The sequence below is a fragment of the Oryctolagus cuniculus genome, chromosome 19 (assembly GCF_051225735.1).
Source record: "Oryctolagus cuniculus isolate XC-2025 breed Fujian yellow rabbit chromosome 19, ASM5122573v1, whole genome shotgun sequence".
Lineage (NCBI taxonomy): Eukaryota > Metazoa > Chordata > Mammalia > Lagomorpha > Leporidae > Oryctolagus > Oryctolagus cuniculus.
This window is the reverse complement of record NC_142885.1, coordinates 53,602,300-53,629,735: the sequence shown is the minus strand read 5'-3', so window position 1 is coordinate 53,629,735 and position 27,436 is coordinate 53,602,300. Positions and strand designations below refer to the sequence as shown.

General features: G+C 44.5%; 1 protein-coding gene across 3 annotated transcripts in view; it reads right to left on the bottom strand.

The window, feature by feature from the left end:
- USP31 (ubiquitin specific peptidase 31) overlaps positions 1-27,436 on the bottom strand; it is an 87,136-nt gene that overhangs the window by 24,532 nt on the left and 35,168 nt on the right. For 2 of the 3 annotated variants that reach the window (XM_017342525.4, XM_089321488.1), the window contains exons 2-11: positions 21,957-22,094; positions 20,646-20,734; positions 20,463-20,555; positions 19,402-19,537; positions 17,022-17,166; positions 7,387-7,567; positions 3,333-3,444; positions 2,704-2,798; positions 1,268-1,345; positions 252-381 (exon numbers count right to left, since the gene is read on the bottom strand). In XM_017342525.4, coding sequence (XP_017198014.4) covers positions 252-381; positions 1,268-1,345; positions 2,704-2,798; positions 3,333-3,444; positions 7,387-7,567; positions 17,022-17,166; positions 19,402-19,537; positions 20,463-20,555; positions 20,646-20,734; positions 21,957-22,094 — 1,197 coding nt within the window. Of the gene's footprint in view, positions 1-251; positions 382-1,267; positions 1,346-2,703; positions 2,799-3,332; positions 3,445-7,386; positions 7,568-17,021; positions 17,167-19,401; positions 19,538-20,462; positions 20,556-20,645; positions 20,735-21,956; positions 22,095-27,436 lie in introns of those variants that run through there. The other variant, XM_089321487.1, reaches the window with a different exon arrangement.

The following is a 27,436-nucleotide window of genomic DNA, read 5'->3' as shown; positions in this document are numbered from 1 at the left end:
AAGAAAAAGAATTTACTACAGATTTACTTCTTGAGCACTTCAATTACTCAAGGTTTTCTAGAAATTTAAACTACTTTTTATTAACATCCTAAAAGGAATAGCACTGAGATATCCCACTGCCAGTGTAGAACCTATGTAAACACAAACTCCCAGAGGGTTTTCTGGGACATAATCTGTCTCTCCACTGCCATCTGGCCATGCCCCAGCCCCTGCCACTCTGGGAACCCCAGAAGTGCTGGGCAGCCGCTTACCCGCTCCTCTTTGGTGTAGAGTTGGAAACACTGGGATAAAGTGCAGGTCTGAGGCTGATGATGACGCTCATTTTGCAGACGGACACTTTCTGCATCGGGGATATACTCGTCTTCAGTGTTCACAAACAAGCTGCGATTAGGAGGGAGAAGTGTTTCAGAGAGGCCTTGCAAAAGAGACACGCAAATACAGTTACACCCTCAGAAAGTGGCTATGAACTCAGAACTAGGCTGAGGTGTGAGAAAGCAAAAGTAGTGATCCAACTTTCTTAGGTTCTAACATGTTCTTCAAAATGGCTGCAAAGTTATTTCAAGAATTAACTTAGGAGTTGGTTTTTCTGAGATTGGCCATGAGCTGTGATTACATCATAAAGTCTTATCCTGTATATTTAAGTGCATGTATTTCCTGCAGCTTGAGTTAATGCATCTATAATTTAAAAATCAGAGTAACTGGACATATGCAGCAGTTAATGAATATATAGCTTTTCTCTCAGCAGCAAACTGTTCTAAAGTTTTGGGACTGAGAAGACAGAATATATGAGGAAGTAATAAATTGCTTAAATAAAGGATTAACAACATATGATAGGTATATTTACCTAAATAGAAAACAGATCTGTGTCTGAGTTCATTTGTAACATCAAAGGAATGCTGCTAAAAATAATTAAAGTGAGCCTCTCGGGGTCACCACTGTGGTGCAGTGAGTTAAGCCACCACCTGCGATGCCATATGGCTCCAGTTCAAGGTCCCAGCTGCTCCACTTCCAATCCAGTTCCCTGCTAATGAGCCTGGAAAGCTGTAGAAGATGGCCCAGGTGCTTGGGCCCCTGCCATCCATGTGGGAGACCAGGAGGAAGCTCAGGGCTTCAGCTGGCCCAGCCCTGTCTGTTGTGGCCATTTGGGGAGTGAACCAGCAGACAGAAGATCTTTCTGTCTCTGCCTCTCCTTCTCTGTATCTCTGCCTTTCAAACCAATCAATCAATCTCTAAAAATGTATAAATATAAAGCTAAAAAAATACTCACAAATCTTTTGTCTCTTTGTCCCATTCTACGACTAATTTCACATGAGCAGTACCACCTGGTCCACAAGATTTTAATGCCCTATAGCATGGAAGGAAAAAAGCCACACATTATTTTCTAAGTAAATTACTTTACTTAAATGCAATTATGTCCTTCTGAATCATAATGTGATTGCTGAAAATCCATCACAGTTCCCATCAGGAATTGCTCTTAGACCACTGTCACTTCAGATTTAATAACTAGGTTACAACTGGACTACAAACTTCTTAAACTACAATGTCTAATATAGAAATAGAGAGGCTGGAAAAATTTGGCATCACACTACAACACTGTCCATGATCACTCTCAGATGTTTGTCATGATCTTTGCAATCTGTCCAATTTCTCACCTACCGAAAGATTGGACAACAGAACTCTGCAAACAAAGACTAGGCTTGCCCTACCTCCCCACATACCATGCTCAGTCTTCAGGCTACGCCAGATCTACACTGTGCCTTCCCCCTCCTCTCTGCATACAGCCACTCCCCTGCCAGCTCACCGGCCCACTGCCATCTCCTGAGAAACCCCCTCAGCATTAACAGTTAACGTTACTAATCTAACCTCTTTACTGATGTGCAATATTTTGGATCATTACCAATCCATTAAATCTAATCTCTAAAACCAAACAGTGAATGTTCAAACAGGACCATGTTGTATACGTTTTAGAATCTTAAAATGCAAGGACAACAATATTTTTTGAAAAGGTCATTACCATAAGTGTTTATGTTTATGTGTCTGTTTGTGTCTGTGCAGAGACAAGTACACATTTCTGTCGCTATTCTGTCAATACAATAAAAGGCTGAAGACAGCAGGGAGGTAGCACACTGGAGTGACTAAATCTATGGGGGGAGCAGTGTGAAGGCTTTAAGGAAAGGACTATGGGCAGAGGAAACGACATGCCACGGCGCACAGAGAGATCAGGAAGCGCAGGGCAGCGGGGAAAGGACTGGCCAGGCCTGAGAGAACCATGAGAGCGTCACACACTAGGGGACCCGGGCCAGGCCTGAGAGAAGCATGAGAGCGTCACACACTGTGGGAACTGGGCTTTATTTTTCAGGCCACACATCACCTTTGAAAGGTTTCACGGAGAAACAAGCATGATCAGAACACTACTTTGGAAAATTTCCTTCTCCGTGAATATAAAAATGTGTAACTGATCTGTGGTGCCAGGAAATACACTTGCTTGCTTCTCTAACATGAGTAGTCCATGGCTTTTCTAATGAAAAAAAAAAAAAAAAAAAAGATCATAATATACATCACACTCAAATAGGAATCAGAGTTAAATAAGTACTTAATTTCTGAATGAGCCTGAAGAACATTTATATGGGAATTAGACCAAGGGTGACCGGAAATCACATAGGAGCCTATGTGAAATTCCAGAAGCTGATTTTTCTTCGTTACCTTTCTACCGTCGGGTGGCACAGGGGCTGTTCCTCCTGGGGCAGCAAGTATGTTATTCCCACGACGCTGACCACACGCAGACTGAACGGACACACCTGCGCCAACGTCAAAGGGCGATGAGACTGAATTTCCCCTCGAGGGCATGTCTCACGGGGCAATTGAAACAAGGAGGAGAGGTCTAGTGAGCTGCTCACTTCACAAGACAATTCTCTGTGACATTCTATTGGGTTGGGGTGCTGAGCCACTCTGATACTTTAAGTATGATTTACCCAAATGCACTTTGCATATCACATTATGTGAGACAAGTAACACATGGCTTTCACGGAACATTAACTGAGCACTCTTCCACGGACACCATAACACACTAGCAATAATTGTAAAGATATACAGATAGACACACTACTAAAACCTTTCCAGAACGATCATGTACTAAACGTATCAGATAAATACTCTATAAAGGATCACACAGCAGTTCAAGGAAAAGCTTGAGTGGCCAGCCCCTTTCTTACAATGAGGGATACGTTCCCAGCCTTGAAAATCTGACCACAGTAAATCCAAATTTCATGGCAACAACTGTCTCTCCTGGGTATACGTGCATGCTCCGCTCGAATATCAAAGTGCTTACAAACCTGAATGCAAACTGTGGGCCTCAAGAAATACTTCATCTTCTCCAGGATTTCCTTCTGCAGAAGGTCCCATGCTACTGTCTTCTCCAGGTGCAGCACGAAAGGCAGTCCAAATCTAGCACACATACATTTTGTAGTCACCTTAAAAGTATGGCTGTTTTTCAATGATGTAGTCCCTTATTTCTTTTTGTTTTTTAGTTTGGGATGCAGAGAGAGAGGGAAAGAAAACTCCCGGCCCTTGGTTCATTCCCCAAAAGCCAGAGCCAGGCCAGGGCCAGTGTCAGAAACCAGGAACTCAATTCAGATCTCTCCCACACAAGTGATGGGAACCAATTACTTGAGCCATCATTGCTGCCTCGCAGGGTCTGCACTGGCAGGAAGCTGGGGTGAGGAGCCAGAGCCGGGAACTAAAGCCAGGCTCTCCAATGTGGAACGTGGGCACCTTAACTGCCAGCCTAAATGCCCACTCCCAGTCCCTTGCTCTCATCTTTCAAAGTGGAATCACAATATATTGGTTTCAGGAGAGTTTTCAAAGTGAAAACACAGGAAATTTAATGGTAACTCTCATAAAGAGATGGTGAACAGTCAGAGGAACAGCTTAGACTGCTACGTGGAATTTAATAGCTCATGCACCCAAATAGCTTCCAGGGAAGTATGATGCTACAATCAAGGGGACGAAATAGGTGATGAGAGTGGACACGAGTCTGGCAAACTACATGGATCAAACCTACAACAAGTGGCAGGCACGTGGGGCTGAGGACTAAGCCAGCACTTGGGACGCCGGCATCCTGTATCGGTGCCAAAGGATTATTTAGGGTTGGAAGATCCAAGAGGCAGCAGCCACATCCTGGTCATCTCTGAAAACATGAGAGGCCCTGGCAAGCAGGTGGCATGCCGGAAACTGTCTGGGCTCTGCCATGTTCCTATGCCCTAGAGAATCAGAGGCAATTCTGTGCCCTGAAATCACCAACGAAGCTTCAGGGGACAATGGGGCCCAAATCCAGTCTCCAGACATTCTTCAAAGTCAGTGTGGAACGAGAATTTCCTGAGGCGCACCCCAGAGGTTTTCATATGCAGTCAAAGGAGGAGACCATGAGCCTAGCCGCACCTCTCACCCACCACCCAGTCATTCAGACCTATCTGCTGTTCCTGCAGGTGTCCGACTCCCACACGTCCACGTTTTGGGGCAGGCAATTCCCTCCACGTGGGCACCCCTCCCCCATGTCTTCTGGGCCGTCAACTACTCCACCACAGGAAGACCAGTGGAGGCTCCTTCTCCAGGATGCAGCCTGGTGCCACAGCTCTAGCGGCTCTGAGCCATCCAGGTTGCCTAGTGACTGTTACACCTCCGCTGTGAGTCCTCTGACAGCAAGAGTGGTGATTACTTATTTAGTGGCCTCAACAGTCAATGCCTCAAAAATTGCAGATACAGAATGGAGGAGTGAATGAACAAGCCACTGATCTAAGGATGAACTTGGACACAGGCCTCGGCTGAAGCAGAAACGCTGACATCACAAGAAACGTGTTCCTAACAGCCAGCAGACTGTGGACTCACAGGAGCACTCAACAGCGAAGCCGTCTGCTGAGAGCTGCCAGGTCTGAATCCCTGAGCACAGACCCGAATCACCCGATCTATCTTCTGTAAAGCATCGAGCATCTTGAAGAGGACACCGCCCGCTCTTCATTTCACACACACACACTGAGCTGCCTCTCCTCCGGGGCTCTAAACAAGCCAGGCGCCATCTAGTCTCACTGTTCACTCCAGGTATTCCCTCTACCCAGGCTCCCTGCCCTCCACAGTCACACAGCCCCCTCCCACCCCCACGCCGGGCTCTGCCCAGGGCAGCCTCCTCTGGACGCCTCCTCTGACCTGCTTTGCTCACGCGGTCTTGCCTCTCTACCATCATACTCAAACATTCTTGCTGTTCTCTTTGTTTTGATTGACTTGAGGGAAGGAGGGTGGGGAAGACAGGGACCCGGAGAGGGGGGAGGGAGCCCCAGCCCGAGCTCATGAGAGCACTCCCATCAGCTGATTCACTCCTCAAAGGACTCCAACAGCCAAGACGGAGCCAGGCCGCAGCTGGGAGCTGGGAGCTGGGAACTCAACCCAGGTCAGCCACATCACGCAGGGACTCAACCACCTGAGCCATCATCTGCTGGAAACTGGAACTGAGAGCTGAGCCAGAACTCGAACCCAGGCATTCCCGTACGGATGTGACTTCTCGGCCAAATGCTGTCTGAGTGTCTTCAACATGGCAACAACTGCCTAAAGTCCAAAGTGTTCGCTTGTTTTTACCTGGTGTGCTAAGGAGGAGTAAGCTAAGCTAAGCTCCCAAGGGACAGAGACCCTGTTTATCTTATTCACTGCTGTATCCCCAGTGTTTAGAACAATGCCGGACACACTGAAGTGCCTAATCATGAGTTTCACAGATACACATATCAACATACTTTACAATGGTATTATTTACCTCCTAAGGAGATGAGTTCAAAAAACATCCTAAGAGGCAAAAAGAAAAACTATCCTGACACAAGTGTCAGAAATATGGGGGGGAAGGGGGCTGTGGCACAGCGGGTTAAAGCCCCAGCCTGCAGTGCCAGCATCCCATATGGGCACTGGTTCAAGTCCTGGCTGCTCCACTTCCGATCCAGTCCAAGTCCTTGGGCCCCTGCACCCACGTGGAATCCGGAGGAGGCTCCTGGCTCCTGGCTTTGGATCAGCTCAGCTCTGGCCATTGCGGCCATTTGTAGAGTGAATCAGTGGAATGCAGGACTGTTCTCTCTCTCGTTTTGCCTCTCTCTGTAACTCTTCTTTCAAATAAATAAAATAGGGCTGGCGCCACGGCTCACTAGGCTAATCCTCCGCCTTTGGCGCTGGCACCCCGGGTTCTAGTCCTGGCAGGGGCACCAGTTCTGTCCCGGTTGCTCCTCTTCCAGTCCAGCTCTCTGCTGTGCACCCAGGAGTGCAGTGGAGGATGGCCCAAGTCCTTGGGCCCTGCACCCACATGGGTTACCAGGAGGAAGCACCTGGCTCCTGGCTTCGGATCGGCACAGCGCCTGCCAGAGCGGCCACTGGGGGGTGAACCAACGGAAGGAAGACCTTTCTCTCTCTCTCTCTCTCTCACTGTCTAACTCTGCCTGTCAAAAAATTTTTTTTTTCTTAAAAGAAAAGAAAAATATAGAGAGGCCAGCATTATAGCATAGTGGGCTAAGCCTCCACCTGTGGTGCCAGCATCCCACATGGGTGCTGGTTCTAGCCCCAGATGCTCCACTTCTGATCCAGCTCTCTGCTATGGCCTGGGAAAGCAGCAGAAGATGGCCCTTGTGCTTGAGTTCCTATATCCTTGTGGGAGACCTGGAAGAAACCCTGGTTCTTGGCTTTGGAACAGCTCAGCTCCAGCCTTGGCAGCCATTTGGGGAGAGAACCAGTGGATGGAAGACCTCTCTCTGTAACTCTGCCTCTCAAGTAAATCAATCTCTCAAGTGAGAGAGAGAATCTTCTATTCACTGGTTCACTCCCCAAATGGCCACAATGGATGGAGCTGAACTGATCCAAAGCCAGGAACCAGGAGCTTCTCCCAGGTCTCCCATGTGGGTGCAGGGGCCCAAGCACTTAGGCCATCTTCTGCTGCTTTCCCAGCCATCAGCAAGGAGCTGGCTCAGAAGTGGAGCAGCCGGTACTTGAGCCAGCACCTATATAGGATGTTAGCATCACAAGCAGTAGCTTTACCTGCTATGTCACAACACTGGCCCCTTAGATAAATCTTTACAAAAAATAGATCTAGAGTCCCCAGAGGAGCCTGAATGTAAAATACATATATGAAATGAGCCTTTAAAAACAAGGTGAGCTTTAAGAACCTCTGATTCTATTAGACCAATTTTATACTCTTCCCCTTCCAACCCCTCAAATCAGCTCAACTTAACACAAGTGTTCTTTCTAAACACCAGAATAAAAACTTAGCTTTTAAAAGTAAGGACTTTTCACCCCTGCTATTCAAGACATCTGAAAATATCGGTTTTTAAAAGTCTCAGTAATTACTGGGAAATCAGTTGTTTTTACCTTTTCCCCTGCTGCCCAGTACAGGCCCGGTTACACACCAGCAGAACAATCTTGTCGCTTCCTGCTCTTGTGCTGGGCAAATCCATTTTCCCTTGTTTTGCTGCTGTTTGTGTAGGGGAAGACAGTCTATGATGATCCAAGCCAAATTTCAAGTGGTTTAGATTGTTGTTTAAGTGAATTCCTGAAATGGAATAACAACAACTCTTTGAAGTAAAAATATCTCTTTGAAATTCTTTTCATTTATTCATTACAAAGAAATTTACCCACAGAGAAAAGAAATTGTCATTGTGTAATAGAAACTGCAGCAGGACAAATGAACAGTCTACAGTGAGATAACTTATCTAGCCATGAAGATAATTTCTTTAGCATTCATTACTTCCTTTAAACTAGCCTTATCTTAAAAGCTGAAAATTAAAACTCTGCACTTCAGTGAATGTTAGATACAGTTTGAGAAAGCCTGTCAAGATGATCCACCAAAATATATTCCAAGTGAAGCCACGCCACCAGCAATCAAATAAGTAACTAAAGACGAGAACATGCAGAATGGTCTTCAACGTTCCAATGGCAGCATTCTCTCCACGATTAAAGAGCCAGACTTGCAGAAACAAAATAAACTCCACCGGCTGGACCCAGAGCCATGATGAAAACATGCCAACTTTGAGACCATCGACTACACTAGATCAGCCTGCAGGAAAATGGACAAAGCTATGTGTCAAACAGGTCTTCAGAAATGCCCCAAAGTACAGGTTCCTGTCAGTCAGGGCTAGCCAGCAATTCAGCATCTAGCACAAGACCTGCACTTAGTGGGGACTGAGCAGTGCCTGACTACATACCTGCTCACTTCTTCAATCTTTTCAAAGTTCAGCTCGAGAAAATGACTCCCCACCTGGAGAGCAGAAGAAAGAGGCCTTCCCAACACCCCCGTGATCATAATTACAACAACAAGGGTAAGAAATGTAATGGTTTACACAACAACAGTCCTAGCAGAATTCTGGCAATAAGCTAACTATCCATGAATAGGAACTGTAGAACCTACTGGGATAGAGCAGCACGACAGCAATTTAAAATAACAAGTACATAGTTTATACCAAAATAAATTCCAGAGAGTTAAAAAGACACATATAGAGAAATTAGAAATAAGGAAAATTGAAGCCTTAGTAAGTGACTGGAGGGAGTACTTAAGCTTAAATACAATAAAAAAAAAAAAAAAAAAAAAAAAAAAACAAGTAATAGGAGATTTCACTTTACAACCATTTTAAATTTTGGCATGAAAAAATTAAAAAATAACAGAAGTCTGAATTGGAGACAATGAATGACCTCATTTCCCAGCTTCCTGGCAGAAGGAAGGGTGGGGAGGGCCTATTCCAGGGTTTCTAGTAAGATGAAGGATGTCATTTGACTGCACAGAGACGAAGCTCTGTCCAAACTGAGGACCTGTCTGTGACCAGCTGGGTGAGCGAGGGCCAGTTACTCAGTAACCTAAATCTCAGCTCCCTCACTCATGAAACGGGGAAAGCAGCGGACTGATCTGACTGAGCAAAGCACAGATTAACACACACTCAGTAATGGTATATTTTTCCAACAAAGGCACTCCCCGGCTAGAATTTGGATTCACCAAATTCACTTATGAATAGAAAATCAGTGTTAACCTTAAGCAGTGTGGGTGCGTAAGGAACTCTGGGGAAATTTCCAGTTGAACAAACATTCAACTGAGCTAAATGTTTAGCTGAGTTCCTGCTATGTATTAGAAACCGCACTGAACTGTTTAGTACAGAAAGATGAATCATTTCTTCACAACATGTTGGTACAAAAGATTAGCCACACCATGAATGAAAGATGGGGGAGCAGGAGTCAGCAGCCCGGAGTGGGGAAGAGGGGAAAGGCTTTCTGAACAAGGTTGATGGCCGGCTACTTCTTACTATAATGCGATAAAATCAGGAAATAATTTAGGCAAAGAAAAGTGTATGCATGAAAATGCAACATCAGGAAGACAAAACTCAAATAAGAGACCTGATAGAAAACAGTAACAATGTAAATATGAGTAGACTAGAGAAAACTGAATCCTGAACTGGCACTCAACAAACTGACAAACGCAATACACAGAATCATCACAAGGATCAGAAGACAGAAGGCCCAGAGCCTCTGGAAGTAGTGGGAAAAATAAAAGAGGAATTAAAGGGCACAAGAGCATTCAAAAATGAGAAAAGAATAATTTGTTCAACAAATGGTACTGGGACAATCAAATACGTACATGCAAAAAGAATGGAGTTGAGGCCCTATATCACACCAGATAAAAAAATTGAAATGTATCAAACAACCCATATCTAAGAGCAAGAGTAAATTTTACGATCTTGGATTTGGTAATGTATTCTTAAAATCTAACACTAGGAGTAGACACGTGGCATAGTGGTTGAGATTCCCACACCCCCATTCGAGTGCCTGGGTTCATGTAACAGCTCCACTCTCATTTTCAGCTTCCTGTTAACATGCAGCTGAGGAAACAGCAGGTGACGGCTCAAGTATCTGGGCCCTTGCCACCCTCGTGGGAGACCTGAATTGAGTTCCTGATTCCCACCTTCAGCCTGCCCCAGTCCTGGCCACTGCAGGATTTGGGAAGTGAACTTACAGATGGGAGCTTGCTCTCTGTCTCTCAAAAAAAATTGACTATGATACAAAATCATAGCAACAAAAAATATAAAAGTTTTCACCAAAGGACACTACCAAAAACTAAAAAGACAACTCACAGAATGGAATAAAATGTCTGCAAATCATATATGGAATAAGGGTCTAGTATTACATTTACATACTTACAAAAAATTCTCACAACTCAACCACAAAGGCAACACAATTTAAAAATGGGCAAAATATCTGAATAGATATTTCTGCAAAGAGAATATATAAATGGACAACAGGCAGAAGAAAAAAAATGTTCACTATCATTTATCCTTACAGAAGTGCAAATCAAATCCACAAGGAGGTAACCTTTCATACCCACTATAATGGATGGAATCCAAAAGATGGAAAATAAATGCTGACAAGGATGTGGAGAAAATGAACCCTCACACACTGCTGGTGGGAATGCAGAACAACACAGTGCTGTGAGAAAACAGACAGTTTCCCTAAAAGTTACACATAGACTGATGATATGATCTAGCAATTCCATCCCACACAAATGCCCAAAAGAACTAAAAACAGGTAGTAGTAAAACAAATACTTATCCACCAATGTTCACAGCAGCATGAGTCACAATAGCCAAAAGGTGGAAACGCAAATGCCTATCAATAAACTGACAGGTAAACAGAATGTGATACATTCCTACAAAGGAATAATATACAGCCATAAAAAATGAAACAGGGATGCATACTACAACAGGCACGAACCTGGAAACAGTACACTAAGAGAAAAAAGCAAAGTAAAATAAAAGATAGAGGGAAAAAGAAAATTGGAGGACCGACCCACGAATTCCATCATTCAAATGACAGGCGTTTGAAAGGAAAAACCAAAGCAAAACAGAGAAGAAACCATAAAGTAAACAATTTAAGAACCTTTCCTGGTACTAAAGGGCACAAACTCTGGTTTCAAACAGTCCACAGAGTAACCAGCAAAAGCGAGGAGGAGCAAAGACGGGCTCCTGGGCACACTGTTAGGAAATTTCAAAATACTTAGAATAAAGTCCTAAAAGCTCCCACAGAGAAAAAAATGGCCACAAACAACAGACTAGAAGACAATGGCTTCAGCCTTCTCAGCTGGGATATAAAAGGTAGCATAACGATGCCTCTGAAATCCTGAAGAAAAACTGTGAAGGAAAATTATACAACCTAGAATACTATCCCTGACCCCAGGCCAATTCAGCCAGAGGCAGACTAGAGACATTTTCTAATTCTCAATTTACCTCCCACACATTCATTTTAGAGCTCCTAGAGGATGTGGGATGGAGGAGAGCAGCCCTGGGAGGACAGCTCCACACACCAGCCACAGAGGGCGTTCCCACGTCCCGATGGGAACACGTGGAGACTAAGCCAACAGAATGCTTAACCTCTCTCAATACCTTCAGACAACTGATCACAAGGTTGGGGAACAAGTTACTGAAAATGCACAGAGCACTACACAAATAAATAAGTTCAGTAAAGAAAATTATCAGCTCTAGGGAAAACAGTTACACAGGAAACTGAAGTTCCTGACATAGAATTACATAGACACTAAATACCATCCAAATCAAAATCATGATGGCCCTGTGCTGGGAGGGTGGTGGGGAGCACCAGGAGAATAGGAGGAAGAAAGGGCTAAATCCACACCTTCCTCAGTACAGAGTCCATAGATAATGCCTAAATCCAACAATCAAAAAAGTGTGGCAGTATTACTTAACCCATGAAGATAAACAGAAAAATCAGCAGCTAAGATTTGTGGAACTAACTTATAACCACAAGGAGACTTTATATCCATAAAACAAGGGTTACCATGAAAAAGGAGCATTCAGAGAGCAAGATGGTCTTCAAGATAATCACTTACATAAAAGCTCGACAAGCCTCTGTTAAATAACACACAAGATCCTGCTAAAAACTAAATGAGAAAATTAGCAGATCGACTTGGAAAACACTCCTAAAAATAAAATGTTAAAAGAAAAACCGGGAGGGGCATTTAGTCTAGTGGTTTAAGGCACCCACACCCCATACCACCCGTGCCTGAGTTCGATCCTAAGTGCCAGCTCCTGACTCCTGCTTTCTGCTAATGCACCACCTGGGAGACAGCGGTGAGAGCTCAAGTAACAGGGTTCCTGCCACCCAAGCCGGAGCTCTGCATTGTGCCCCCAGCCCTGGCCCAACCTCAGCTATTGTGGGCATGTGAAGAGTGAGGGCCAGCCGATGGGAGCTCCGTCTGACACCCACTCTCAGTCTGCCTTTCAAATAAAAATTTTTAGTTTAAAAAAAAAAAAAAAAAAAAAAGGAGGGGCTGGCGCTGTGGCACAGAGGGTTAATGCCCTGGCCTGAAGCCCCGGCATCACATATGGGTGCCGGTTCAAGCCCTGACTGTTCCTTTTCCAATCCAGCTCTCTGTTATGGCCTGGGAAAGCAGTACAAGGTGGCCCAGGTCTTTGGGCCCCTGCACCCATGTGGGAGACCCGAAGGAGGCTCCTGTTTCCTGGCTCCGGATTGGCACAGCTCCGGCCATTGTGGCCAACTGGTGAGTGAACTATCGGATGGAAGAGATCTCTCTCTCTCTCTCTCTCTCTCTCTCTGCCTCTCCTCTCTCTGTGTAACTCTGACTTTCAAATAAATAAATCTTTAAAAAAAAAAATAAAAAAGGAGAGGCTGGCGCGTGGTGTACTAGGTTAATCCTCCACCTGTGGTGCCAGCATCCCATATGGGTGCCGGTTCTAGTCCTGGCTGCTCCTCTTCCAATCTGGCTCTCTGCTATGGCCTGGGAAAGCAGTAGAAGATGGCCGGGTCCTTGGGCCCCTGCATCCACATGGGAGACTGGAGGAAGCTCCTGGCTCCTGGCTTCGGATCGGCACAGCTCCAGCCATAGTGACCATTTGGGGAGTGAACCAGCAGATGGAGGACCTTTCTGTCTCTCATTCTCACTGTATGTAACTCTACCTCTCAAATAAATAAATAAAATATTTTAAAAAAGAAAGGACAGAAAAAACATACTAAACCAAGGAATTCCAGAATGGTTCAACACTAGAACAATACACATCAAGTCATCTATCAATAAACAAATGGGGAAACTGTCAGGCCCTCTGGCATGACTAAGATGGAAGCTCTGCAGCCAGGCTGGCTAAGCTGGCCTTGTTGTGCCTTAGGTTTGCTCATGAGAAATGTGACAAGAGGAACAGCAGCAACCTCAGGGTTACTACTACTGAGAAGCTGACACGTGAAACAGATAGATTCTGTCTAGCACACAGAAAGCACTCAGGAAATGCCATCATTATCATCACCGTCACGTAGTTTATCAAATGCCTACCCAGAATCTTATCTCCTTCCTAGTACACTAGAAATTTTTTTAAAAAATCAACATAAATAATAGATATCCCAAGCCAACAGCAATATCATATCAAATACGTATAATGAGAGAAATTCTCATTAGTCAAAAAATAAAACAAGGACGCAATGACCATCATCAATGTAATTCATTAAGGTTCTATAGTTTCTAACAAATGTAGTAAAACCAGACTTCAAAAAAAAATATCTGGGGCCAGCACTGTGGCATAGTAGGCTAAGCCATCCCATATGGGTGCTGGTTCATGTCCTGGCTGTTTCTTTTCCGATCCAGCTCCCTGCTATGGCCTGGGAAAGCAATGGAAGATGGCTCAAGTCCTTGGGCTCCTGTACCCATGTGGAGACCCAGAAGAAGCTCCTGGTTCCTGGCTTCGGAATGGCCTGGCTCTGCTAGTTGCGGCCATTTGGGGAATGAACCAGCAGATGGAACACCTTTCTCTCCGTCTCTCTCTATATAGCTCTTCCTCTCAAATAAATAAAATCTTAAAAATAAATAAAGATAAAATATCTAACTACCAGACAGCAAGAGATAAAATAACACTATTTGTTGATTTTGTGATTTTCTAGAAAACCAACAGATAAGATTTTAGAATGCTTATCAATTCAAAAATGTCTGCAAAAATTAGTAACTCCCTGAAAATCAGCATATCTGGTGAAAATATACAACAAGGGAAGAGGAGTTATTACAACAGCAATAAAGCACACATGAATAACCTTGACACGTAAGTGAACTAGATGGGGAAGTCACAGCACTTCCACAGGAATATGGAAGGCATAACTAAGTGGAGACAGCATTGTCATGAAGGAGAAGGCTCAGTGCTGTGGGAAACACACCCTCTCCCAGTTAATTCTACACTAAGAATCCAATCCAAAGAGGATTAGGGAGACTTGAAAATATTATTCTGTAATTCACCCTTAAAAGGATAAACTAATTAAAACAGTCATAAAATGTTAACTATTGAGACAGGTATTTGACTGAACAGTTAAAACGTCACTAGGGACACCATATCCCACATCAGAGAGCCTGATCCTCTGCTTCTGATCCGGCTTCCAGCTAATGCACACCCTGGGAGGCACAGGTGATGGCCCAAGCCCTCTGCCACCCAGGCTTCCGCCTGAGCCAGCCCTGGCTGTTGCACCCATTTGTGGAGTGAGACAGCAAATGGAAGATCCTCTCTCCCTCGTCCTCCCTCTCTCTGCTTTAAAAATAAAGTGCAAATAGATAAATAAGCTTTTTAATTGTAAACTAAATAACAGGAAAAGAGAAGATTGCATTCAAAGTAGTGCTTCCCTCTTCCCCCTCACCAGTGGTTAATTTGGGCAGTATATTGAAATCTTTTTTTTTTCCTTTTTTTTTTTTTTTTTTTCCTAATATGAAAGTCCAGGCCCATCCTCCAGAAATACTGACTTAACTGATCGAAGGAGGGTTCCAGGCATCTGTTTTTCTTTGTTTTTTTTTTTTTTTTAAGATTCTCAGATGATTCTACCATGCAGACTATGTTAAAAAAAAAAACTGAAAAGAGGTCTCCAAGCCATTACTGATGATTGACCAAACAAAAATTTAATAAAATTGAGGTAATTAAAGGACCCTTAGATGCAATCAGTAATCTCCTAGGGTCTGAGTTCTGTCAAAGTCTGCAGCAAAAGACAATCTCTTTCCCCTCTCCATCCATCCCCTTCTACTTCCATCTCTTTTTAACAGATTGTTTCTAAGTTCATGTCTAAACAACTAGAGAGAGAGAGAGAGAATTCCCAATACTACTCCAACAAGAACTACCTTGAATCAACACTGATTCCTCACTGCTTTTTGTGTCTTACAGCACTGGCCAGAACAGCCCAAACAATATTACATAATGGGAATATAACATAAATTTTAAAAATTCCTGACATTAAAGTCATTGTTCTTTGTATGTATCTTTTAATGTCGGTGTGTAACTTGAAATACATTATTTCTGTCATATTAAAGTATACTATTTCCACCTCCTGGAATCTGGGGCACGATCTCTTCCTACAGGCAGAAACCATGTTATCTTGCAGTCTCAGTACCCTATTCAGTCCAAATTTTTTTTCCTTATTACAATTGCTATCTCCTTAGTTTTAGCTTTTTTTTTTTCATTCAAAGAAATACGGGAAGAACCCATTTAAGAAAGAAATGCTGAGTATAGTAAGATGCCTGTGAGGGACCAGCATGTGGGGATCCCATATCCCAGTGCTGGTTCAAGTCCCACGTGCTCTGCTTTCTGATCCAGCTAATGCACCTGAAAAGGCAGCAGATGACAATCCGTGCTTGGGTCCCCGCCACTCATGTGGGAGACCCATATAGAGTTCCTGGTTCTGGCTTGGACCATACCTGGTGTTGTGGCCATTGCGGGAGTGGATCACTGGATGGAAAAATCAACCTCTCTCTCTCTTGCTCGCTCATTCACTCTCTGATGCTCTACCTCTCAAATAAATCAACCTTCTTGGTTTTTGTTTTTGTTTTTGTTTTGTTTTTTTAAAGATGCCCATGGGACTTCTAAGTAGAATTCCAGTAGATAGGTCAAAGTCAGGGAATGGAAACAGAACCAGAAGAAAAATGGAGGCTGGTAGGGAAATTTAGTTCTAAAATCATGGCAGTGGGAAATACTGATAAGCCTGGGTGGAGCAATATTTCTCAAAACTTCAGTTTGCGAAATCACCTACGGGACTTATTAAAAACAGATTGCTGGGCCCCGCTCCCAGGGTGTCTCTTACACTTGGTCTAGGGCGAGGTCCAAGAATTTACATTTCTAATCAGTTCCCAGGTAAACTTGATGCATTAATAACCACTGCAGTAGAGGAAAAGAAAAGGGGACCCAGAAAGAACCGTTAGGAACACTAAAACCAGGGACAACCTTTGAATTGCTTGACAACTCACAAACTCACAACAGTTCCCATCACCCCCCAAGCACAATGGAAAAACAGGCTAAGCTCCCAGTCACAGCCCAAACTGCAGGCAGTACAAGGACTGGCACTGCCCAGAGTTTTAGTTCATTTTGCTCCATATCAGTCAAGAGTGACATGCACATTTCCTAAAAGCAAATACCAAGAAAACTCTATAGCAGGGTTAGAGAACCTTTTTTTCCTGCCAAGGGCCATATAAAATTATCAACCTAAAAACTATCTAGATGTATTAAATTTCTCCTGCAGTCGCTTTGGCACAGCCAGACCAAATGATCCCATGGGCCTCGGGCAGCCTGCAAGCTGGACATTCCCCACCCTTTCCTGTAGTAAAGATTTTAGAATTGAGAAATTAAACATAAGAGCTGCAGCAAAATTTTAAAAAACAATTTTTTTTAAAGCCACAGGACAGTCTACCTTCCTATGTGCCTTCATAAGACACAGCAAAGGCCATGTAAAGGGAAGATACAATCAAGCACCAAACTCTCATAAGGGGCTATGCCAACTATGGACCTATCTTTGCCTAAAACAGTCACAGCTGTCTTTCTAGGGAAACATGTTACCATAAAAGTTGTACCATTATTTAAAAGATATGTGTTATGTATACTCTATCACAGTTTTTAAGAAACGGATACTATCGTGTAATAGACATAAAAGGGTAAATGGTTGTTCAACCTGCAAACCCAGGTGCTATGATGGAAACAGGTGCTCATTTACCTCTTTGACTGAGAATTCCTTCAGGCCTAAATATTTCTGGAGTCTCAAAGGCAAAAATGCAGTCGCTTTCATGGACTGTTTCCAGGTCATCTGTATCACAGAAGGAACGATGGAACCCATCATAGTACATTTCCGTTAACACAATCTAAAAGTGGGGAAAATGTAAACAGCTGGGCATCAATACAAGTTGGTCTCCCAATTCTACTTGGAACTGTTCTAGTTCACCAAGACCAGCAGGGGACCGAGAGGGCTCAGACACATCTCACAGAGCCCTCATCATGTGCTTCGAATGAGAGAGTCTTGGAAGCACAGTGTCCTCTGGATAACGTAACAATATGCCTGATTTCAGAACTCTCTGGCACTGAACCCAGAGTTCCTTTAAGCTCTGGGGGAGAAGACCCAGGAGATTACAGAGTCTAACCTTACCTCGTTCCCATGGGAAGAGGCTGTGAGACCTGCCTACGGGCCTGCAACTTTCACTCTCACAGCCAGGACAGAGTCCATGTCTGACTCGGAGCCTTTCTCCCACATCGTTAAATTTTAGAGCTTTTCGGGTTAAAAATGTCAAGTAACCATGCATATTTGTTTTAGAAAAAATTGAAGTTAACCCAAATGTGAAACAACAGTAACTGATGGAATATACTACTGAAATTAAAGCACTATATTATGAGGGCCTTCAAAAAGTTTGTGGAAAATGAAATGAAAAAACAAAGCAAATTTTCCATAAACCTTCTAAAGACACCATATGTACACTGACTTGGGAGGATCTGAGAAAATAAAAAGGTAAAGAACAATATATAAAAATAATTTTTTACAAAATAATGTAGCATATGCACAGAAAAATCTGAATATCATATAACATAGTATCAAATCTAGCAACCTTTAGTACTAAGATACTTAAAATTTTCACTTTCTAAGTTATTATTTCTGAAATAGGGTATTCTACAATGCAATAGAAAGACGAGGGGGGTGGGGAACAATGGAGACATTCAGAGACTTCATTACTGTCCTAGCCAAAAATCCCTGGGGTGGCCATGAAGAGGTTCCAGTCCCAGCCTGCCACCAACCAGCCCTGTGACCCTCAGCAAGGCACATGGTGTCTCTGGTGTCCCTCAAAGGGGTGGGGAGGGGGAGGACTGGACTATACACGTGAAAGGCCCCCTGCACAGCACTCACAGTCTCGGAGAAAGAGGCTGCTGCATGGTCCACAAACAGCCCAGGAAGAATGTTCCTGGCACATTTCCTTCTAATAAATTTAACAGCCATGTTGTTTTTCTACCAGTAACATGCAAGTGTAATTCACTCTTTCCAGCAAGCTGAGGGTGAAAGCAAACTTGTAATTATTTCACCAATTTAAACCACATGCAAGCAGAGCCAGATAGCACTGGAAGCTTTAAAGATGCAACCAGATTCACCTTGGACACTGCCAAAGCCTCCGTTCCTCCCTGTCTCACCACTCGTCCTTTAGGGGGAAAAGGAATCAATGCGCTTCTTCAGAGGAAGGAAGGGTATGAAGGGTATGAACATTGTATCAACGTGCCAGCACACGGCCTACAAAAATATGAGATATTTGCTGTCCTGGGGCAACACTGCTGGCTGTATTTGTTTTACTGTGGGAACTTCCCAAACGAGGCCACATGAGGCCAAAGCACAAAACACCTTTATTATTCAAGTGATTACATAGCAGCTTTCCAGAAGCTATCTAGGGAAAGCTATTTAACCACTAAGCCATCTTTCCTTAGTAAATCCTACATAAGGAATGTTCTTCCACATAAAATCGTAAGTGAATTACTGAGTAAAAACTATACAAAACTGTATCAAGTCACAAAGAGGTCAAGAGCACCTTTGGTCAATTTAAATATAATGCTTACCAAAGATGTGCCCACAAAGGAGGCACACAACTTTCAATTATCTACATGAGGTAAGAGACTGGGGTCCAGTTTTCATCAGAAAACAAAAACGCATTAAGCATGTACTATGGACAGGACACCATGCCAGCAGGATGACCTCCACTCTCATCACCTCTGTGGATTTTTAAGCCTCCCTGGTGATCTAATACCATAGGGACGTGCCATTCATCAGAATGATTTAAGAGTGGCTAGGTAATTATTCTTATAAACAAATCTATAAGAAGGCTCTGGTGTAAAGTCATAGCTTTTCCTTTTAATGATATATAATAATTAAATGAAACATGCAGAGTTTTTCTATACCTTTTATTCTTTGGAGTCTTGATTTTTTTTTTTTTTTCCTCCTCAACACTAGATGTAACTAGTTTTAAATTTCTATCTAACACCATTTGGCAGAGAACTCTTAAATTCCAGGAGAACAGAAAGCGACACGTTAGTGACTCATGTGTAGCTGGTCTTAGCAGGCCCATTACCTGATCAGTGGGGATCTTTGTTTCCATGGACACTGCTTCCCGGAGTCTGGCGACAGTCCCAGACAGAGGCACAGCCACGCCGATCCTCATGCAATGAGAGCATTTCCCTTGGTACACTACAGTGACATAGAGAGGCCTGCACAGATCAAATCCAGGATCTCTCATTAGTCACCTATTTCAACTCAACCATGAGGGCACTTCCAAAAGCTCACAGAAAAAGGGAATTAAAAGATAAATTAACTTTGGTGAAAGAAATTTGCACCAAAAAATAAGCAAAATAAACCTGCTCTGAAATCAACAGAAATTGAAGCTAATCCACACTTTTATTTAGAAGCCAAGTGGGGAAACTTCGTGTGGCCCTAAGTGGAACTATCAAACAATAATCAAGAGAGCTTTGGAAAGGGCATTCTTCATGAAGCAAAGCTAGCAAGTATCTGGGGCAGCGTCTTGGCGGAGCGGGCAAAGCCACCACCTGCGATGTGGCATCCCCTATGCTCTGTGTCCTGGCTACTTCCAATCCAGCTCCCTGCTCATTGCTCAAGAAAAGCAGCGGAAGACGGCCCAAGTGTTTGGCCCCAGCCACCCACGTGGGAGACTCAGATGAAGCTCCTGGCTTTAGCCCAGCCCAGCGTTGGCTGTTGCGGTCATCTGAGGAGTGATGTAGTAGACAGAAGATCTCTAACTCTTTCAGAATAAATCTTTAAAAAATATATACATATAACATTCATACTTGACTTTGTATTTTCTTTAAAACAGCCTGACTCCTGGAAATTTTGAAAAACAGTTGAAAATAAAAGTGGTCATTCAAAGTGCTCAGTAAAGTCTCTAGACAATTTATAAGTCACCCAACAACCTTACCCCTACCCATACTATCTGTGGATGACCAACTAACCAGATGCCAACATTACCCGCCTTGTGTACCTGCCCACCCTGCACACTGATTGGATTCAACTTCTCGTTAATCCCATGATCTGTCTAAACAAGTGAGGAGACCTGATAGAACCTACAGTAGAAGAGGAACACCAACAAAATGTACTCCATTTTACTGAATCTGTTCTTACCTGGTATGTGGCAGAGGAATTGGCAACGAAATGCAGAGGAAAGGGTCAAAAGTGTTGCTCTGTTTCTGACAATGAGGACATGTCAAAGAAGATCTTCAAAAACAAAAATGTAAGATATTCACATTAAGATTACCTACAACTATGGTTAGTAAACAAAAGAAGGAACATTTCATGTGCTCATACCTGTACTGGGCTTGAAAAAGTTCTTGTACAAAAGTGCTGCAGACAGGAAATGATGGTCCCTCGGGCATCATATCAGTCTCTGATGGTGGCTACAGAGAAGGAAGCACAATTTCAGACTGGAAGTGACAACTCTTGACTGAAAATGAACCTAAAAGATCACAAGTATCCCTGACCTTCTTGACAGCCACCCATCAAGTGCAGATGCTTCAGTGATGGGCACCTGCTCGTGGGTCACATGGACTCACCTCCTCAGACTCTGCCATGTTTATCCATCTTCACCATGTTCACACAGCTGGGCAGCTCTCCTCCCCAAAGGATGTCCAATCTTCCTCCAACTTCCAGTCCCCCACCCACAGGTCTTCCAGGAAATGATCCCCAACCACTCTGAGATATACACTTCTTCCCATGCTTAGATTCTCTAGCATCTATGAGCTGTGCTGTTCACTGCGGCCCTAGTCACACTGCGCTTCACACTTTCCTTAACCCTTCCACGTTCCTCCACCTGACCATTGGTAACTGAGCATCTGCCACCACGTGCACAGGGTATTAGGATATAAAGAAATATGAGACACAGCGTCTGACCCTGAGATGTCTAGTTAGTTAGCCAGACACATAGACATATAGCAGTACAGGGTGTCTAGCACAAAAAGAACTTCAATCAGAGAAACAATTTAACATTTAACAAGACTAGAGATTAAAAAATTTGCAGTATAAAGCAGAATTATCAAGAACTTTAGGGGCCGATGCTGTGGTGCAGTAGGTTAATCCTCTGCCTATGGTGCTGGCATCCTGTATGGCTGCTGGTTCAAGTCCTGGCTGCTCCTCTTCCAATCCAGCTCTCTGTTGATGGCCTAGGAAAGTAGTGGAGGATGGCCCAAGTGCTTGAGACCCTGAACCCACATGGGAGACCTAGAGGAGACTCTTGGCTCCGGAATGGCCCCGTTCCGGCCATTGCAGCCATTTGAGGAGTGAACCAGTGGATGGAAGACCTGTCTGTCTCTCCCTCTCACTGTCTGTAACTCTACCTGTCAAATAAATACAATCTTTAAAAAAAGAACTTAAAAAGCTGTATGAGGGAAGCAACTCTTTAGTTTGACAAGCAGATGTTACTCCTCTCCTTGTGGAATCTAAGTTTCCTGAGGCCAGTGTTTCTTGAAGTAAACGGGTAAAATACCTCTAAGTACCCACTGAATTTTATTCTCACCCATTATCATCATAGTATTAACACACACACAAGTCCTCAGTAGAGGCTTGGGAGAAGAACCCTCTGCCTCCTCACCCACTGACGGCCCAATCAAGGGCGCATCTCACCTTCACGGGGGGCTGGCCGCTCTGCTTCACTGCATGATTGAGGTCTTCGTGAACTCGGTCCAAAAGCCACAGCAGAAACTCCTGGGCATCGTGCTGGGAATTCCCCCGATACTGCAGCGCGTTCTTTGACACGATGCTCTACGCAGGTAAATGAATCACATGAACAGGGTGAGTGACTGGCTCTAAAGACAAACTATGTATTCACAACCCTGAAGGAGGGAGGCAAGATCTCGGGGTGTTGAGAGCGCTTCCCAGGAGAGCAATGTAAAACCAGATGCTCAATGTAAAATGCTCACCCCAAGAAACATGCGCCAGAAATATTGAAGTCCACTTATCCAGCAATCCTTTTAGGAATACATCTGGGGGCTGGCGCCGTGGCTCACTTGGTTAGTCCTCCGCCTGCGGCGCTGGCATCCCATATGGGAGCCGGGTACTAGTCCCAGTTGCTCCTCTTCCAGTCCAGCTCTCTGCTATGGCCCGGGAGTGCAGTGGAGGATGGCCCCAGTCCTTGGGCCCTGCACCCCATGGGAGACCAGGAGAAGCACCTGGCTCCTGGCTTCAGATCAGCGTGGTGTGCCGGCCACAGCGGCCATTTGGGGGGTGAACCAATGGAAGGAAGACCTTTCTCTCTGTCTCTCTCTCTCTCACTGTCTAACTCTACCTGTCAAATAAATAAAAAAAATAATAAAAATAAAAATAAAGGAATACATCTAAAGGAAACCATAAGAACAGCACACCAAGCCCTCTAAGAAGATATTCATCAGGGCTTACAATGACAACTACATGACACACCTATTCTAAAAAATATAGTTGGGAGTCGGTGCTGTGGTAAGGCTGCGACCTGTGATGTCAGCATGCCCTATGGGTGCCAGTTCGTGTCCCGGCTGCTCTGCTTCCAATCCCACTCCCCGCTAATGGCTTGGGAAGGAAGCTGATAATGGCCCAAGTACTCCCACATGGGAGACCTGGAAGAATTTTTGTTGCAACCATCTGGGGAGTAAACAGGTGGATCAAAGATCTTTCTCTTTCTCTCTCGCTCCCCCCTCTCCCAACTCTTTCAAAATAAACAGATAAAAATCTTTTTTTAAAAAAATACAGCTGTATGGAGCCGGAGCTGTGGCATAGCAGGTGAGGTTGCCACCTGTGGTGCCGGCATCCCATGTAGGCGCCTGTTTGAGACCTGGCTGCTCTACTGCCGATCCAGCTCTCTGCTGTGGCCTGGGAAAGCAGTAGAAGATGGCCCAAGTCCATGGCTCCTGGCTTTCGATTGGCACAGCTCCAGCCGTTGTGGCCATCTGGGGAGTGAACCAGCGGATAGAAGACCTCTCTCTCTCTGCCTCTCCTCTCTCTGTGTAACTCTGACTTTCAAGTAAATAAATAAATATTTTTTAAAAAAATACGGCTGTATTAAGTAGAAAAAAAAGATTATAAATCAGTAGGGTTAAGTATGAACATTTTTGTAAAAAATGTGTAGAACATGTACACACAAAGTACAATTCTAAAGTGACAAATTCCAAGTTATTAAGTGTTAGACTTAGGTGAGAGAATTAGAGATGCTTTCTTTTCTTCTCATTTTTCCTATTTTCTAAGCCATCTACAATGAAGATACACAGTCATGTGCTGCTTGATGATGGCGTATGTTATGGGAAACGCACTGCTGTGTGAATGTCGCTGTGCACTTAAACTAGCACAGCCACACACCTCTGGGCAACATAACACCGGGGCCCATCACTAACCACAACGCCACTGTGCAGGGCACGATTCTATTGCTGACATAATAAAGCAATTATGTTTTCCTTCAAACTTCACAACAGGACTTATTTACAAAGATTTTGCTAAAATGTTGAATTTTTATGTAAAATACATTACATTTTCAAGATTTTGTATACGGCAGCCATGGGAGAGGTGGGGCCCAGGGGAGGTCCCTGGATAACTAGAGGCTGGGTACTTCTCAAGTAGCATCTGAAGGCCAGCACCACGGCTCAATAGGCTAATCCTCCACCTAGCGGCGCTGGCACACTGGGTTCTAGTCCCAGTTGGGGCGCCGGATTCTGTCCCGGTTGCCCCTCTTCCAGGCCAGCTCTCTGCTGTGGCCCGGGAGTGCAGTGGAGGATGACCCAAGTGCTTGGGCCCTGCACCCCATGGGAGACCAGGAGAAGCACCTGGCTCCTGCCTTCGGATCAGCGCGATGCGCCGGCCGCAGTGCGCCAGCCGTGGTGGCCATTGGAGGGTGAACCAATGGCAAAAGGAAGACCTTTCTCCCTTTCTCTCTGTCTCTCTCTCTCACTATCCACTCTGCCTGTCCAAAAAAAAAAAAAAAAAGTAGCATCTGAGAGGTGAACCAGCAGATGGGAGACCTTTTTCTATGTCGTGTGTGTGTATTGCCTTCTCTCTCTCTTTTAAATAAATGAATAGAATGTTTAGGATCCCTGAGTCTGTTCTCACAGGTGGTGTTAAAGAAAGAGCAAACCTGACCCCCATAGCTCTCAGGCCTCCTGGCTGGCAGTGTGACCTCTTGCTCTCTCTCTCTCTCTCTCTCTCTCACACACACACACACACACACACTCCCAGTGTGATGGCATCTGCTCCAGAGGTCAAATCAATACGGCCACCTGATCTTAGACTTTCAGCCTCTGAAACTACACGCTAAATAAACAGCCTTTCTTGATAAAGTCAGCCTGTCTCAGGTATTCAGCCAGAGTAGTGGAAAAGTGACCAATACAGACTCCCTGGAGAAACGGCTGGGAAGGGGGGCATGTCGAAAGGACACAGGAACCAGCCTGAAAGAGCTTCCAAAGACCACAGCTGGAACAATTTGAAAACAAAATGAATAACAAAATATTGTATTATAATCTAAAGTATAAAATAAATGAATTTATGTTGATTTAATGACTGAAGAAGGATGTAAGGGAAAAGAGGCAAATCTTTCTTACAGAGGAATTCCAAATAAATTATGCCAATAATACCCCTCTCTAGCTTACCATCACTGTACCTTGAGTTAAAGGCTGTGATATGTTCCTGCTTCCAAAGACAAGAGTATTAGAAAAGCAGAAAGTGGCCGGCGCCGCGGCTCACTAGGCTAATCCTCCGCCTAGCGGCGCCGGCACACCGGGTTCTAGTCCCGGTCGGGGCGCCGGATTCTGTCCCGGTTGCCCCTCTTCCAGGCCAGCCCTCTGCTGTGGCCAGGGAGTGCAGTGGAGGATGGCCCAGGTGCTTGGGCCCTGCACCCCATGGGAGACCAGGAAAAGCACCTGGCTCCTGGCTCCTGCCTTCGGATCAGCGCGGTGCGCCGGCCGCAGCGCGCCGGCCGCGGCGGCCATTGGAGGGTGAACCAACGGCAAAAGGAAGACCTTTCTCTCTGTCTCTCTCTCTCACTGTCCACTCTGCCTGTCAAAAAAAAAAAAAAAAAAAAAAAAAGAAAAGCAGAAAGTACCTTTACTGTCACGACCCAGCTGCCACTGTCAACCAGGCGATCAGGGCCAGCACCACCAGTGCCAGCCTTCTTGCCATCACAGGTCCTGGATAGGGCCTCTGTGGTCTCCTCCCCAAAACCCATGGCTTTAGGTTAACCATAAGGAAAACATCAGACAAAAGCTCAAGCTCAGGGACATTCTGCAAAAGACCTTACTGGTGCTTCTCAAAGCTGTCAAGTTCACCAAGGATAAGAAGAGACTAGGAACTATCAGAGACCACAGGACACCAGGGAGAAATGACTAAATGTGCTATCTCAAATGGAATAGAAAAAAACACAGGGGAATAACTGGTGAAATCTGAATTAAAAGTACCAAATTTAGTCAATAGTAGGGTGCCAACATTAGTTTCTTAGTCGTAACGAATGTACTTCAGTGACAGAGAACAGGAATCAAGGGGAACTTGGTGTGGACTTTATGAGAACATTCCCTGCTACGTCTGTAACTTACAATTTCTTTAAATATGGATACACATTTATGACTGCTATAAACATAAATAAGGCAGTGTGCATGTGGGGTATTCCTGGAGCAGGGCAGAAGCTCACTGAGGAGCAGGAGCAGAGGGGTGTTCAGCAACAGTCAGGAACCCTCCCAAGAGGAGATGTCACGTAAGCTGGGCCTTGAAGGACAGATAAAGAAGCAGGGATTCAATATTGCAGAGCGAATGTGTTCAGACACACAACACCTTCGAGGAAGACCAAGAGGTTCAGCAACCTGAAATTCCAGGTCTGTTAGGTAGGACAGGAGAAAATTAAACAGTAAAGATATTAGGCAGAGTAGGAAGAAATCAAACAATAAAAACAGATGAGAGGCCAATTAGGTAAAGATTTTAAAGGCCACTCAAAAATGACACAGGGAACCAGGAAAAGGTTGGAAGTGAGTTGGTTCTGGAACATAAAGCCTGGGTCCAAATCCCTGTCCCCCCTTCACTATCTGTGAGGCCTGGAGCTACTCTCCTCCAAAGTAAAAGGGATGAAATCAATTCTACATGATGGTTACAGAAGAGCACAAAACACCATACACGTAAATTAGAATAGCAAGCACTCAGCCTTTAACTCAGAGTATTGTATTTGGAAGTAGGGAGAAAGGAGAGGTGATAACTGCATGGTGAGAGAGGAATTAAGAAATAGAATGAGAAGGCAAACAATGAGGGTCTAGGCTAAAGCAACAAGGACAGAAATGGGAAGGCAGATATGAGAGCCAGGAATCTAAGCAGTAAAATCAGTAGGCTTGGTGCCCTAGTGAGTGTGGAAAGTGAGGAGGGAGGCATTCATCTCACCAAGGTGTCTTTTCTGGGTGACGGGCAACTGGTGGCATCCTGCATCCAGATAGAAAAGAAAAAAAGGAAGAAGTCTGGAAAAGATCTGAAAATACAGATGTGGGGTTCAGCGGGAGAGTTTGCACTAAAAACAAAGACTGCAAATGGGTGGTAGCGGACATCATGCGTACGGCTGGGATCCCTCTGACATGCAGACAGAACCGAGAGCAAGTAGGAGCCCAGTCTCCACAGGCACCACAAGATTCCAGGAAAAAATCATCCAGGACGTGGCAAGAATCAGGATAATGCAGTCCCAAGAGGCAAAGGAAAAGTTTCATGATAGGATGACGTTAAAGTCTAAAGAACTGAAAACTGCCACATTTCCAATAGAGAAAACAGCAACAGAGATGAAGAGGCACACGGTAGGCATTTAGCTAATGGTTTAGACAGCAGCACCCAGTATCAGGATGCCTGGGTCTGAGTCCAGCTCTGGAAACTGACTCCAGCCTCCTGCCTCCTGCCAATATACACCCTGGGAGGCACAGAGATGGCCCAAGTGACCCAGTTCCTGCTAACCACATGGAAGTCCTGTATTGAGTTTCTAGTTCCTGGCTCCAGCCTGGACCAGCCCAGTCAAGCCCCAGCTGTTGTGGGCATTTGGGAAAATGAATCACTGGATTGCAGACAGCTAACACACTCTCTCTCTCATCTCTGTCTCTCTGCCTCTCAAATAAATAAATTTTTTTTATAAA